Here is a 14831-nt window from a genome sequence, read left to right as displayed (position 1 = left end):
AAGGTAATGGCATCTTTTGAGAATGACATAATACTAAGGCACTTTACAATTATTTTGAAAATCTTTTTACTCAACTTAAAGAACTTTTGAGAATAAGACAAGGGGTTACAACTTCTCAGTTTACCACTTTTGTTACAACAAGATGCACCTTAAATTAAAACTAAATAAATTTTGAAGGACTTTATTTACCTTATATATAAAGTTTATTGCTTCCACCCCCTCCCCCCCAAAAAAAAAAAAAAACCTGCAGTATCCTTTTTTTGGACCATTAGCATATAATTGTACGTCTTCTATTTCTTCAAATTTGAGTAGTTAGATGGTTAATTATCCTGCAAAGGTTAATCTGGCTGTGGCGCTTTATGTGGTGTAACCCATTTACTGGACGGTTGCACCGAAAAAACTTATATTAGATGTGCCAGCTTCTTGTTTTGGCAAGCTGGTTTTCTTATATTTATTGTTTATTCTATTTTAGAAGGAATCTTGTTTTTGAATGTCTTTGAACTCGCTCTTGAATGTTTTTTTTCCCCTTCTAAATTGGCAGTGAGTCAGAAATCGATGTTTTTGAATCGATTGACCGACGAAGGCGGGAAGAAGAGATGGTATGTACACTTGTCACAATCAATCTTGGTTTGAAGGATTTATCTATTCTGAGTAACTCTTGGTGTACTACGCACTGCAGGCAGCATGGCATAAGTTGGTACTGGAACAGGACAAAGAGAGTTCAGATCCTTTACCTCCCATGCCTTCTCGTCTTGTGACAGATGATGACTTAAAGGCATTGTATCAGGCCATGCAGGTACATGAATTATCTAATGTTGGGGCAAAGAGAAAGGGCGAGTATCTTGGAGGGCTTGATACCCAGCACTACGGGAGGGGCAAGCGAGCAAGAGAGGTTGGTAGATTACGTCAGATTTTTTGAGTAAATGCAAGTGTTTCATGTGAAAGCTGTTATTGTATTGTTTGCCTTTGATTTCCTCAGGTACGTTCCTACGAAGATCAATGGACAGAGGAGGAATTTGAGAAGATGTGTCAGGCTGATTCTCCCGAGTCTCCCAAACAGAAGGAAGAAGCATTCCCCAAACAGAAGGAAGAAACAATCCCCAAACGGAAGGAAGATACAATCCCCAAACAGAAGGAAGAATCAATCCCCCAACAGAAGGAAGAAACAATCTCCAAGGGCATGGCAATGGATGCTAGTGCCTCAAAATTGGGCATAGGGAATACAGATCCTCCACCTTTGGCACCGCCACTGTCCACAGAAACATCACAGCTTCCTGGCAAAGAGTTGCCACAGCCATCCAGACGAGGGCGTGGCAGGCCAAAAAGAGCCGAAGCAGCATCAACAGATACTTCCCCTTCTGCAGGGGTTGTTCCTGCACCTTCTGATGCTGCCGAAAAATTGGACATGGGATCTCAAAGAAAAATCAGTTCAAGTCCTACTGCCCCTCCTTCCACTGGTAATTTTCCTGATTCTGTTGCTGTCAAAGATCTGGGTGGAACCACACTACAGGAGTTCAGCATTGGGACTGCCCCTGGTTCATTGATAACTACTCCCGTCCCTTCTGTCCACATGCAAGTTAAGGGACAAAGCAGGAAGGTTCAGAGTGGCTCAGAAGCACCTAGACGCAGGGCAAAGAAACAAAGTTTAGAATCTCCTGCTGTTCAACCTGAAAGGAATCTTACTCAAATAATGCCAATGGAAAGAGGCATGTCATCAGATAGCTCTCTAGCTTCTGTAGCTCATGATAATCAAAGGGCTGTAAGACCATCTAGCGCTACAAATGCTCCTTATGCCGTCAGCTCTGAATCTAACTCCATTTCTAGAGGCCCAAAGGAGATGAGCATGATGTCGGAAAGCTCTTCCGCTTTTGTAACACAAAAGTTAGTGAGTGGACCACCTAATACTTCAAATGCCCCTACCATTGTTAGTTTCGAGGTAAACCCAATCACTGGGCTACCAAAGGTGGTTGAATTAGTTCCAGTTCGAACCACAATGCCATCCTTTGCTCAGGAGAAATACATGAGAGTGGGACCAAGCTTTGAGAAAAAGGAGACAGAGAAATTTCCCATTCCTGAGACAAAATTAGCTGAGACCTCTTCATCCGCGAGAACGGATTGCACAAGCTCTGTGGAGTCGAACAAGAAAGAAGGTGTGAAGGTCAGTGTACTGCCTTCTGAGCAAGAGCCCAAGGTTACCCAATCATCTACACCTGTGATCTCTGCATTGGCACAAGATTTGAAAGAGAGGAGATCTCTTCGTATGGGGACCTTGGATAAGAAAAGGTCATCCGAAAAAACAGAAACCATTTCCGTCCAAACTGGAACTATACCTAATGCCTCAAAAATAGTGCCTATCAGTGGCACAGTTCCTGGAAGGGCTGTGCATGTGGACCTTCCTGTGGTCAAAGCTGTTGAATCTGTTGCAGGACAAGATAGTACGCGCTATGGCAATGCACCTGGTATGAGCTCTCTGAATATGAGGAATGAGAAACCTTCAGTCCCTGTTCCCCTACATCAAATGAAATCTTCTGCTGATAAAGCTACATCCAAGTCACCTGCCCCAGTCAAGCGGGGCACTAAAAGAAAAGTTTTACGAGTTTCCAATGCTAAACAAGCTGCTGTTGCAATTAAGAGTTCACATGTTGTAGGGACTGCAGTACCTACAGTCCATGCTCCCATGGTTGATTCACAGATCGCTGAAGGGAATAGGAGCAGCGTGAAATCCATCACCATAAAAGATAAGCTGGAGAATGATTCTCAGAAAGTTGGAATTGTTATAGATGACAAAGCTCGTCAAAACCTTGTGCCTGATGTAACATCTAACCAGAGGCCAAACTCAACAGAGAGATCTGATCTTTCTATCCAGGGAAAACAGCCACCAGGTACATCAACATTGCATGAGAGCACTGCCATTTCCATGGATAAGAGCTCTGTATGTGCAGAGGTCAATGGAGAGAGAAATTTGATCTCTGACCAATCCTGTGAGGTCCCTCCTCCCATCTTGATATCTAGCCAGGAGCTAATTTCAGATCTAAAACCTGCCCAAGACAAGCAGCATTTAACATGTCATCCAATATCTGAATATACCATCAGTTCTATGTATAATACTACTCCATGTTTGAAGCCAACTGAAGTCAAAACCGAAGAAGATTGTTGCAGTCATATTCCCAATATATCTTACAAGAAGCTGAAGCTGACAGAGGAATCAAATCTTCCTGCCGAAAGTATGCAGGGGCCAGGTACATCAACATTGCAGGAGAATGTTATCATTTCCATGGAGAAGAACTCAGATTGTCTGGGAGCTAATGCACAGAGAAATGACTCCACTGAAAAACCTTGTAAGATTGCTCCGCCTGACATGGTATCTGGTCAGGAGCCAAACTCAAATGAGAAGTCCTTCCATGACAAGGGACCAACATGTCCATCAATGTCTGAGAATGCTTCTTGTTCTGTAGAGAGAGAATCTACAATATCAGTGGAAGCCAAAGCATCACCTAATGATGAAAGCTCTCTATCTGAAATGCCAGATATACCTTCTAATAACCTGACTGTATCTCTATCTGGTCAGCTTTCTCAATCTGTCCAGCCGATCCCCAATCCTTCTGGTACCCATGGTATAGCTGGTTATTCTGTGGGTTCCATTAATATTGAGAATACTGATGATGCTAAACAGCTGGGAAGAACTACTGTATGTCAGGGTGAAGTACAGACACATGATATTGCCCCATCTATTTCTCTAAGTGGCCAGGTTTCTGAACCTGATGAGCAGGTCTTTGTTCCTTCTAAAAGAGATGACAGTTCTTCTTTACTTGGTGAGAGTGATGTACCCAATCTAGCTAATACCATTGCAACTGAATTTGCTTCTAGCCAGCTATCTCAGACAGATGACAAGGTCCCTAATACTGGTATTACTGGTAAAGCTGATATAGATCAGGTCAATCCAAATGCTGATGATGCAAATAAACCTGAAGGAGCTACAGTTCCTTGCCAAGGTGAAACAGAACATAACACTGCCCCGTCAATGTCTCGGAGTGGCCAGGTTCCTCCACTTGATGACAAGGTCTATGATCTTCCTAGTTTTCAGGATGCAAATGCTGATCCTGATGGATATGCCTATTCAGAGGATCCTGGGGCAGAAAATCATTCTGATGTTAATTTTACTGGTGATGATTCTGACTTTCAGGTTGAGCCAGAGCATGCTGATGATGCGAAGAAACCTGATGATACGAAGAAAACTGAAAGAATTGCTGTACTCTGTCAGGGTGAAAGAAAGCATGATACTGGCCCATCTATAACTGGGAGTGACCTGGCTCCTCTCTTGGATGAGCAGGTGTCTGATCCTTCCAGTACTCATGATGCAAATGTTGATCCCCATGTTTCTGCCAATTCAGAGGATCCCGGGGCTGAAAATAATTCTGAGATGAATGATACGACACATGGCCAAATTGAGGTGTTTGATCTACCCAATACAACACCAATTGAAATCACATCCAATGAGCTTTGTAAGGTGGAGCAGGTCGTCGGTTTATCTGATGTTCATGTTACTGGTGATGATTCTGACGATCAGGTTAAGCAAGAGCATGCTGATGATGCGAAGAAACCTGAAGGAATTGCTGTACTCTGTCAGGGTGAAAGAAAGCATGAGACTGCCCCATCTATAACTGGGAGTGAGCTGGCTCCTCTCTTGGATGAGCAGGTGTCTGATCCTTCCAGTACTCAGGATGCAAATGCTGATCCCCATGTTTCTGCCAATTCAGAGGATCCTGGGGCAGAAAATAATTCTGAGATGAATGATATGACACATGGCCAAATTGAGGTGTTTGATCTACCCAATACCGCGCCAATTGAAATCACATCCAATGAGCTTTGTAAGACAGAGGAGCAGATCATCAGTTTATCTGATGTTCATGTTACTGCTGATGATTCTGACTATCAGGTTAAGCCAGAGCATGCTGATGATGGGAAGAAACCGGAAGGAACTACTACACTCTGTCAGGGTGAAAGAAAACATGATACTGACCCATCTATAATTGGGAGTGGCCAGGTTCATCTAGAGGGTGAGCATGTGTCTGATCCTTCCAGTACGCAGGATGCAAATGCCGATCCCCATGTTTCTGCCAATTCAGAGCATCCTGGGGTAGAAAATAATTCTGAGACGAATGACACGACACATGGCCAAATTGAGGTATTTGATCTACCCAGTACCGCACGTATTGAGATCACATCCAATGATCTTTGTAAGACAGAGGAGCAGATTATCAGTTTATCTCATATTAATATTAGTGCTGATGAATCTTACTTTCAGGTTAAGCGAGAGCATGCTGATGATGCGAAGAAACCTGAAGGAATTGCTGTACTCTGTCAGGGTGAAAGAAAACATGATACTGCCCCATCTGTGTCTGGGAGTGACCTGGCTCCTCTCTTGGATGAGCAGGTGTCTGATCCTTCCAGTACTCAGGATGCAAATGCCGATCCCCATATTTCCGCCAATTCAGAGGATCCTGGGGTAGAAAATCATTCTGAGACATATGATACCACAAATGGCCAAATTGAGGTATTTGATCTACCCAGTAATTGCACCAATTGAAATCGCATCCATAGTTGTCACAGTGTCTAGGCAACCCAAGGCATTGGAGGGGCTTGGACGTCAAGGTGACACAAAGAAGGTGCATAGACGACCCAAGGCACCTTCCAGCAAGGGCGCCTGGACGCCTAGACAGTCTCCTTGACAACTATGTTCACATTTAATGTGCTTTCTGACAGACGGGCAGATCCTCAATTTATCTGATGAACATATTACTGGTGATAATTCTGTCTATCAGGTTAAGCCAGAGCCCGCTGATGATGCGAAGAAACCTGAAGGAACTGCTGTACTTTGTCAGGATGAAACAAAACATGATAGTTTTCCATCTATGTCTGGGAGTGGCAAGGTTCCTCGACTGGATGAACATGTCTCTGACCCTATGAGCACTTATGATGCATCTGCTGATCCTGATGGTTCTGCCAAGTCAGAGGATCCTGGGGTAGAAAGTCCTTCTCAGATGTATGATACGACACATGGCAAAATTGAGGTATTTGATTCACGCAATACTGCTCCAATTCAAATAACATCCAATGAGCTTTCTCAGTCAGATGAGTAGATTCTCAGTTCATCTTTTGTTCTGTTACTTATGATTCCGTCCATCAGGTTAAGCCAGAGTGTGCTGATGATGAGAAGAAACCTGAAGGAGCTACTGTTCACTCTCTGGGTGAAGTACAAGAAAAGGACACTGCATCATCTATGTCTGCAAGGGGCCACACACTGCAAATAGATGATCAAGATACAGATCCTTCTACCACTCATCATGCAGATGCTAGTTCTGATGGTGCTGTGCATTTGGAGAACTGGACTGCATGTTATTCAAATCATGACAATTCTTCTGTACATGGTCAGATCGAAGCACCTGAGCTACCTAATACTGAAAATTTAGAGGCTCCAGGGAAAGATGAGACCAACGAGTGCAATAGCACTGCTATGCCTTCTCAGAGTGAAGAAACTGAAGTACTCGATATTGGAAAAACTGTGTCATCCACTCAGATTTCTCATTCAGATCAGGAGAACCCCAGTTCTTATGTCTGTGGTCCAGGAGATGCTCAAGGTTCTATAACTTGTGGGAAAGCTGTGTCTGCTGCACCAGGTGATTCTGTGGGTATGAGTAAGATCTTTGTTCTGGATCAGACAGTTATGGTTGCTTCAGATGGGGATTCATTTGATCATAAGTTGGACATGTCTACTGAGAATGCAGGTGAAGTCAATGGTATAGTTCAAGGTCCTGGGGATCTCGGTAAAACTGAGAATGATGGAGATATTCCTGTTGAGGCACTGCCTGAACCTAGCCACGCTCCTGTTGCTTTGCATGAAGTTCTTTCTGACGAGGATAAAATGATCAGAGGAACTTCAGAAGGTGAAAACCCTAGTGTTCCGGTTGATGGAAAGGACAAATTAATCAGTGATGCTTCAGATTTGGATTCTTCTGATCATAAGTTGGACATGTCTACTCAGAATGAAGGTGAAGTCAATGTTATAGTTCAAGGTCCTGGGGATCTCGATGAAACTGAGAATGATGGAGATATTCCTGGTGAGGCACTGCCTGAACCTAGCCATGCTCCTGTTGCTTTCCATGAAGTTCTTTCTGAAGAGGATAAAATGATCAGAGGAACTTCCGAAGGTGAAAACCCAAGTGTTCCAGTTGATGGAAAGGACAAATTAATCAGTGGTGCTTCAGATGGGGATTCATCTGATCATAAGTTGGACATGTCTACTCAGAAGGCAGGGGAAGTCAACAGTGTAGTTGAAGGTCCTGGGGATCTTGATGAAACTGAGAATGATGGAGATATTCCTGGTGAGGCACTGCCTGAACTTAGCCACGCTCCTGTTGCTTTGCATGGAGCTCTTTCTGATGAGGATAAAATGATCAGAGGAACTTCAGAAGGTGAAAACCCAAGTGTTCCAGTTGAGGGAAAGGACAAATTAATCAGTGATACTTCAGAAGCTAATGATAAAATTGATGAAGCTGTTAGTCAAGGCCCTGTATATTCTGAGAATGCTGACGAAGGTGGTGATCATCCTGGTATTGTGCCTACTGAACTCGCATCTGGCCAGGATCACCGTGGTGATCAGTTGGATCTGGGTCATGTGGCCTCTTCTGTTGAGGGAGAAACTGACGGGTTTCCTTCTGATGAAAAAGAGGTGGTTGAAGACTGTTTAGAATGTAGTAATATAATTGATGAGGCTGTCAGTCAATGTCCTGTGTATTCTGAGAAAGCTGATGAAGGTGGAGATCATACTATTGTGTCTACTCAACTCACATCTGACCAGGATTTCCATGGTGATAAATTGGATCGGGAAACCACATCTGCTGAGGGTGACAGTAAAGAGGTTCCTTCTGATGAAAAAAAATTGGTCAGGCACACTTCAGAGGATAATGTTATAATTGATGAGGCTGTTAGTCAAGGCCCTGGAAACTCTGAGGAAGCCGATGAGGGTGATTATCCTTCTATTATGCCAACTGAACTCACATCTGGCCAGGATTCCCATGGTGATAAATGGGATTTGATGTCCACTTCTGTTCAGGGTGAAAATAATGGGGTTCCTTCTGATAAAACAGAATTGCGCAGGGATACTTCAGAAGCTAATGATACAATTAATGAAGCTGTTAATCAAGGTCCTGTATCTTCAGAGAAAGTTGAAGGTGAAGATCAGCCTAGTATTTTGCCAACTGAACTCGCATCTGACCAGGATATACAACATGATGAATTAAATCTGAAACTCACTCCTATTGATGATGAAAATAAAGGATGTCCTGTTTTAGAATCTATGCAGCCAATTGCTGCTGCATCTTGCAGTTTGGATGCCCTTCCAGACGATCATTGTGAGATCCAAACCCCTGCAGCAGCAGATCAAATCTGTACAGATGAGCGTGACAAAAATTTTGAGAAAGAGGTACACAGATCAGAATCAGATACTTCGCAGCTAGTTTCTACAGATCCTGGTGAGGATCATGTAGCTGCAGGGTGTCTAGATTCCTCAAAAGCAGAGGAAGGTGATGCATTTGATGTTTCTGTGGTCATTAGGGTTGATGAAAATAACAAAGACCAGTCATCAGAGCATGAGGACTTATCCTCATCTCCTTTGCCAAGACAGGTAGATGAAAAGAAAGACAGCATGTCTGAGAACATTCCAGGTGGGGTGTCAGCAGTGCTACCTGGACCAGATGATCAAGTGGAGTAAGGGTTAACCCTAACTTTTGTTGTATATAAAACACAGATTTTTGTGTAGTGCTTATTAACCAAATTTTCTTTTTGGCTGTAAATGATATAGTTTGGAGTACAAATCTAAATGGAGGCATGGATTTGCCATCTGTATTTCCTGTTAGTCTGATCGCATGGAACTGCCCAGCTTCTGTGAAATGATACTTTGTAATTGTTGTCTCTGAAGATCTGGTTAATGTACTGCTCTTTCCTCCATGGTTTTAGGAATCGGTATCATATCGGCCAGCATCGATACCGAGATATGGCTGATACCAGATCGGTTATATGCTACTATTCATGGTGGTATCGGTATCTTTGAGGGCATAGTCGTTCGATACGAACTTGATATGTATCAATATTCGTTTTGGGAACTGGCCGAAAATGTGTCATCTTTTGGGGTGGGTATATCGTCTTTAGTTGTGTAATGCGATCAATATTAGTAATACCTAGCCTCCGTGTACAAATCGGATTTGGATCGGCTGATACGGATCAGAATCGGTCGAGGGTGATCCTGATTCTGGCCGAGTGCCAATCCATGTCGGAATTATATGGTTATGGCAGATTACGACGGATTTTTAACTGATTTAGCTTGGTTTTGGATCTTCAGATCCGACCCGGCTCTTGATTCCAAGTTTTGTTTTTTGTTTTTTTTTTTGTTTTTGAAGTGGAGAGACTTATTAGGGGTATAATGTTTGTATTTTGTCATTTGCGTTTATTTGTTGATTCTTCTGAAGGGCCATAGGACCCATGGTCTGACGGAATTGATCCACCTTGCGTGTTATCTTTGTTATTAGGGTCTTAGAAACTAGTGGGTCCATGTGGGAGTAATAATCCTTATTTGTTTATGATTTCTATTCATTCTCGTATAGACTATGTTTAGTTGTAAGGAGAATTGAAGGGAAAGGAAGTGAAATTTTCATTCTTAAAAAAGAAATATATGTAATTATCCATGTGATTTTAATATTAACTTCAAATAATTCCATATTTGGTAATAAAATTTCATTTTACTTTACATCCAAAACCCTTTACTATAATATGTAAAATATATCACTATTAAATATGATTAAAAAAATTAAGTCGTTTATACAATCTTATGGGGTAATGATTACATTTATTTTTAAAGTATAAAAATTTCACTTTTCTTTCCTTTAAATTTCCATTGCAACCAAACAGAACCACAAGTTTATATTTTCGCTTCTATAAGACTTCCTCTTTACGGAGAAAATTTTCTCTATGACTATCAACAGCCACATGGGGAGTTCGTTTTGCCAATCTAATTATGCCAAAAAAAAGTTTTGCCAATCTAACATTGCATAGATGTAGACTACATGTAGGTTTATATTTTCGCTTCTACATTCCCTTCTCCAACACCCCCCACCCCCTACACACATCACCAACCCCACACAAAAAAAAAAAAAAAAAAAAAATCACAATCACGGGTGACAGACGACAATGCCAACTAACATAATATAAATGACTTGTAAATCATGTGAGGTCTAATATTAACGTTAATATTGACTGCAGCCATTATTTTTTACTTCAGTGAGTCAGAAAATTAATTTTACCAAAAAAAAGTCAGAAAATTAATTAGAATGAGTGAGGCATTATGCATTTAAATGTAGGGTCCACATGACTAGGGTAGGATCATACATACATGATACATACATGCATTTAAACATGGCCCACATGACGAGGGCAGGATCATACATACATGATACAACACTAGCATATGAATGGTAATGGTGGATTAGCTTATGCATTGCTCCAAGGAAGAATGGCCTAGTGACCCATTTCCAATTTTATATGACATTATTCAATTTATACAATTTTAAGAGTCTATAATTTTCATTATTTTAAGGAAAATTATTCTCTATCTAGGAGCATGGCTTATGTTAGCGTATTCATGTTTTTATTTTTCTTTCCTCATATAAAATGACATCTTTGTTCCCTAACGAGAGAGGAGAGAGATAGACTCAAGGAACGCTATCATAGGCTATGTTCTCAAGATCACACTCCCCCTTATTTTAAAGAAGGATCATTGTGTAAATCCTATTGCTAGTAGGTTTAGTTAAAAATGCTTGGTTGGAGAGGAAGGAATATTTGGTGATTATGGATGTTAAATAGTTTATTTTCAGTTAATCTTATTTTCCTTTCATCGATTGGATAATCAAAAAAAAATCTTATTACAAGATATCAGTTCTACCATGTGTGGATAGATGATATGTCAATTTCAATTGTTAGATAGAGAGAGATATGGGTAGGCAGAGGAAATATCTCATGTTTCGGAAAACTTTTCCTTTGTAATTATTATTTGTTATAGTCTGAAATTTGACCCTGTTGTAAATGAAATATAACGGACAGTATGCATAAGACCTATCTTTGTTGTGTTACAGTCATATGTCAATGAGATAACCTTGTACTTGTTAACGACCATGTATATTCCTTCAAGTGTTGCTGATGTAGAATAATCCGGTACGCAGGGTGCAATCGTATTGGATACTCACCTAAAGGATTTTAAGCATCTCTATTTGTGCACACCAGGTTGACCTACGCTTATACCTCCAAGATGAAATCATCCCTTAATCACAAAGGTTGCATTCCTATGTGATTACACTAGGAGTAAGCAAACTATCTTAGTAACTCGAGAAAATAGAATCTAGGAACATAACAGATGGACAAATAGTGAAGAATTGAATAGAACACTGCACTCTAAATTCCATATAATATTTTTTCCCTTGCAGGTAATATGTATTTAGAGGTAAAGACTGACCTAGATCAGATGGCAGTGTGGCTTTGTGCCTAGACACAGTGGGGGAGAGATGACCACTCCAACTTTTATAAAATGTTGAAATCTCATCCATGTTGATGCTTCCATTAGTATTTCCATTGGCCCTATGCTAGTGTAGGGGTCACATTGCCTTTTAGAGAACCCTCTTAATCCCCCCCTCCTTTATTTTACGCTTGATCTATACCGTTTTACTTATATGGGATTGACCAACTATTAGGATCATCATGTGTAGATACTGATCCGGATGGACCAATCTCTCAAACCATGGCTTGCTTAGATTACACTCTCCCCTCTCCTATAAGTACTATGGGAAAAATGTTTTTGTGGGGAAGTGTATCCACACATGTAGGGAAAAATAACCAGCCTACCCTCCATGAAACAGAAATTGACGTATTTGTGGATGCTTTCTTGTGCATTCCGATTGACCCTCACACACATGTAGGAACCACTCCCCCTTATCTTGCCGGTGCAAAAAAAGTCCAAATACAATAGGGTATGAAAAGACCATACCAGCCCACCACCATGTCTTGAAAATGCTTATATATATGCTTCCATTAACTTGTGCATTGACACATCCCATTGCTAGCAGAATACCGTTCTTTTTACGTGAAGATCCTCTGCAGTGAGTGTGATGGTACACTGAGCATCGGATGGCCGAGAGCACCTCAGGACATATGTCCGGATGCTCTCAGCCATCTAATGCTCACTATACCACCGTACTCACCTCAAAGAATAATCACTCCTTTTACCCATAACCCTTTTTTCTGTCTAATACTTGTTTGACAATTAAAAGGAATTAAAAGGCTCTCCTAGGTTGCCTTTCTGAATGGGGACATGGGAGGATTAGCTAAGGTCCTTTTTGTTCTTTTGTCATAAATAATAGATGCCTTTTGAGAAATTAACAAAATGACAAACAGAAAGGCTGGGAGGGCCCTTGTCGGTCGTGGGTTGGGGAAGCAAAGTAAATCTTGATTTTCTCACTTTTTGGCAGCTTTACAGGATACTGGGTAAGAGTTTTTGGAAATTCTCCTTTTAATCTTTTAGGTAATATGAAGGTGGCCTTGTCCTTGTTCAGCTTTCCATTAATGGCGGAGCTCTTATTGGTTTTGACATTCATTTATTAACGTCTCTGATACATTAATTAATATGAAGCATCCCTATATGTGCTTCTCAGCAAGTGGGTTTGAGCTGAGCTCTTGACGAATCAATTTTGATAGTGATGCCACCACTGTGTTTGTGTCCTTAAAAATCAAACAAAAGAGATGAACCCTTCTGGGTTTCTTGGGCAGTGACTGTCGTGGATGTTGGCGTCATTCTTCCTTGCAAATTCCAAATTTTACCCTTTTATCATTTCATATCATTCTGATTTGCTTTTCTTAATTTCCTTTTTCTCTCCATCACTAAGCAAATCCCTCTCTCTACAATCCACATTCTCAATGATCTGACTTGACCTTACGTGTGGGTTAGGTTAGGGTGTGAAGACAATCTCAAAAACAGCCTTTAAGGGCTTCCCCTTATCAATTCTTCTGTCTTCTGTGAAACGAATGTCGGTTCTTCTGCATGTAACAGTCTATGTGTTCGAGGAAATGCCTCAAAGAGGCTGATCACCACTTACCATTGTGAGGCTAATATTTTTCAACAGCCCATACGAATTTGACTGTTCCCAAATCCCAGTATTTCCTCCACGCGTGGTCCGTGAAGAAATAAAAGGTACTTACATGGCCTTAAATATCTACTATCCGTTTTTGCAGTTTAGTGCTTTAGTTGCTGCTCATATTTTATCTATGTTACCATTATCCATCCAGTAAAGTTTTAGCAGAATCAGCTCATGTGCATTTTCATTAATGTTGAGATATTGAGAATTACGGTTCCGATTGGTTTGTTCTAATCTTTAAGCCTTCATGTACATGTAGGAGCTCTCCCCAGTCCTCCTAATGGTTTAGGGTTTTGGATTTGACCTTCCAACAATTAAAGCTTGGAAATTTTATGAGATTAACCAATTTTTTATATGGTTTTTAACCATCCACAGGCTCAAAATGGTGATCAAGAGAGATGATTTATTGAGAATGTGGGCAGCTGCTATTAATCGTTGCAGTAGTCATTAGATAAGCATTCAGAGGACATTATTTACATCCATTCATCTCAAGGGAAGTGGATTTAGGAGGTCTTGGATTCCATAGTAGTATGATTCATAATAAGGCTTTGTTAATTAAATTAGCAGAAGGTTACTAACAAACCCAGATTGAAAGCATATGGGGTTGAATATTGAAAGCTAGATATTTTTATAATTTTGGTCTGCTTGATCCTAGTACTTGGCTTGAAAGAGGATTTGTTGTCTGATAGTTAATCCTTTGTTAAATAGAATGGTTTGCTGGAAGGTAGGTGATAGTAGTAGCATATCTATTTGGAATGATCTATGGATTCCCTCTATTACTAATTTTTCAGTTCCTGTACAGTTTCATAGTAATACTATGTTTTCCAAACTGAGTGAGTTAATTGATGATGGTGAGTAGAATTCTGCTTTTATAATGTCTTTGTTTCCTGCTGATGTGGTGAGGGCTATTCTTAGATTCTATTGAGCATAATACCTCACAATGATTTTTGGATTTTCCCCATATCTAATACTGATCATCTTTCAACTAGTGTAGCGCGAGATTTTTGCTGAACTTGCAAAGAAAGGGAGGAGGATGGGCATGCTGTCAGCTTGTGGGTGCTAGCAACATGCACCAATGGGGAGTGCGGGATAAGAGGGGCATGGAGTCTTTTCCAAGGAAGTTGGGGAGAGAGACGGACACAAGGTTGGACACATCAACAGCGTACTGAGCCTTTTCCCCAAATGTGAATACTAGTATTTCCAATAGACATGTCTGAAATTCCATGTGGAAACTTAGATACATCTGAAATTCAAATTGTTCATGTGAACAAAATTATTAGGTTGTGTCACTAGACTCACTACTAGAGTGAGACTAGCAAAATTTTTAACCTTGATGCTGGTTGTGTATTTTTGGCATTGAAAATTGATTGACATTTGTTTCTCTTCTGTAGTGTTTACAAGAGAATTTGGGGCAGAGCCATTAGGTTTGTGCACTGAGAATTGTTTCTTTGTTTGGTTATATATATATATATATATATATATATAAAAGAAAGTAACATGTCTAATTCGAGCACTAGCTCAAACAACATTGATGTTTTAAGTTTCATTTGTAGTTATTATTAGATGATTTTGATAGATTAAAAAAAAAAAAAAAAAAAG

The 14831-nt window shown here is 40.6% G+C and overlaps 1 protein-coding gene and 1 long non-coding RNA gene across 5 annotated transcripts in view; both read left to right on the top strand.

Moving 5' to 3' along the window:
* Positions 1-9006, top strand: part of LOC122089816 (chromatin structure-remodeling complex protein SYD-like) — a 46331-nt gene extending 37325 nt beyond the window's left edge. For all 4 annotated transcript variants that reach the window (XM_042659510.1, XM_042659508.1, XM_042659509.1 and 1 more), the window contains 6 exons: positions 542-599; positions 680-892; positions 980-5185; positions 5306-5554; positions 5823-6071; positions 6188-9006. In XM_042659510.1, coding sequence (XP_042515444.1) covers positions 542-599; positions 680-892; positions 980-5185; positions 5306-5554; positions 5823-6071; positions 6188-8770 — 7558 coding nt within the window. In that variant the 3' untranslated portion in view covers positions 8771-9006. The remainder of the gene's footprint in view (positions 1-541; positions 600-679; positions 893-979; positions 5186-5305; positions 5555-5822; positions 6072-6187) is intronic.
* Positions 9007-12597: 3591 nt separating this feature from the next.
* Positions 12598-14618, top strand: LOC122088814. Its single transcript, XR_006143159.1, has 2 exons — positions 12598-13288; positions 14227-14618. It is a non-coding gene; the product is annotated as an uncharacterized LOC122088814 (long non-coding RNA).
* Positions 14619-14831: the final 213 nt, after the last annotated feature.

The sequence above is a fragment of the Macadamia integrifolia genome, chromosome 9 (genome assembly GCF_013358625.1).
Source record: "Macadamia integrifolia cultivar HAES 741 chromosome 9, SCU_Mint_v3, whole genome shotgun sequence".
Classification (NCBI taxonomy): Eukaryota; Viridiplantae; Streptophyta; class Magnoliopsida; order Proteales; family Proteaceae; genus Macadamia; species Macadamia integrifolia.
Note: the sequence above shows the minus strand (reverse complement) of the source record. Positions and strands in the feature narration are given on the sequence as shown.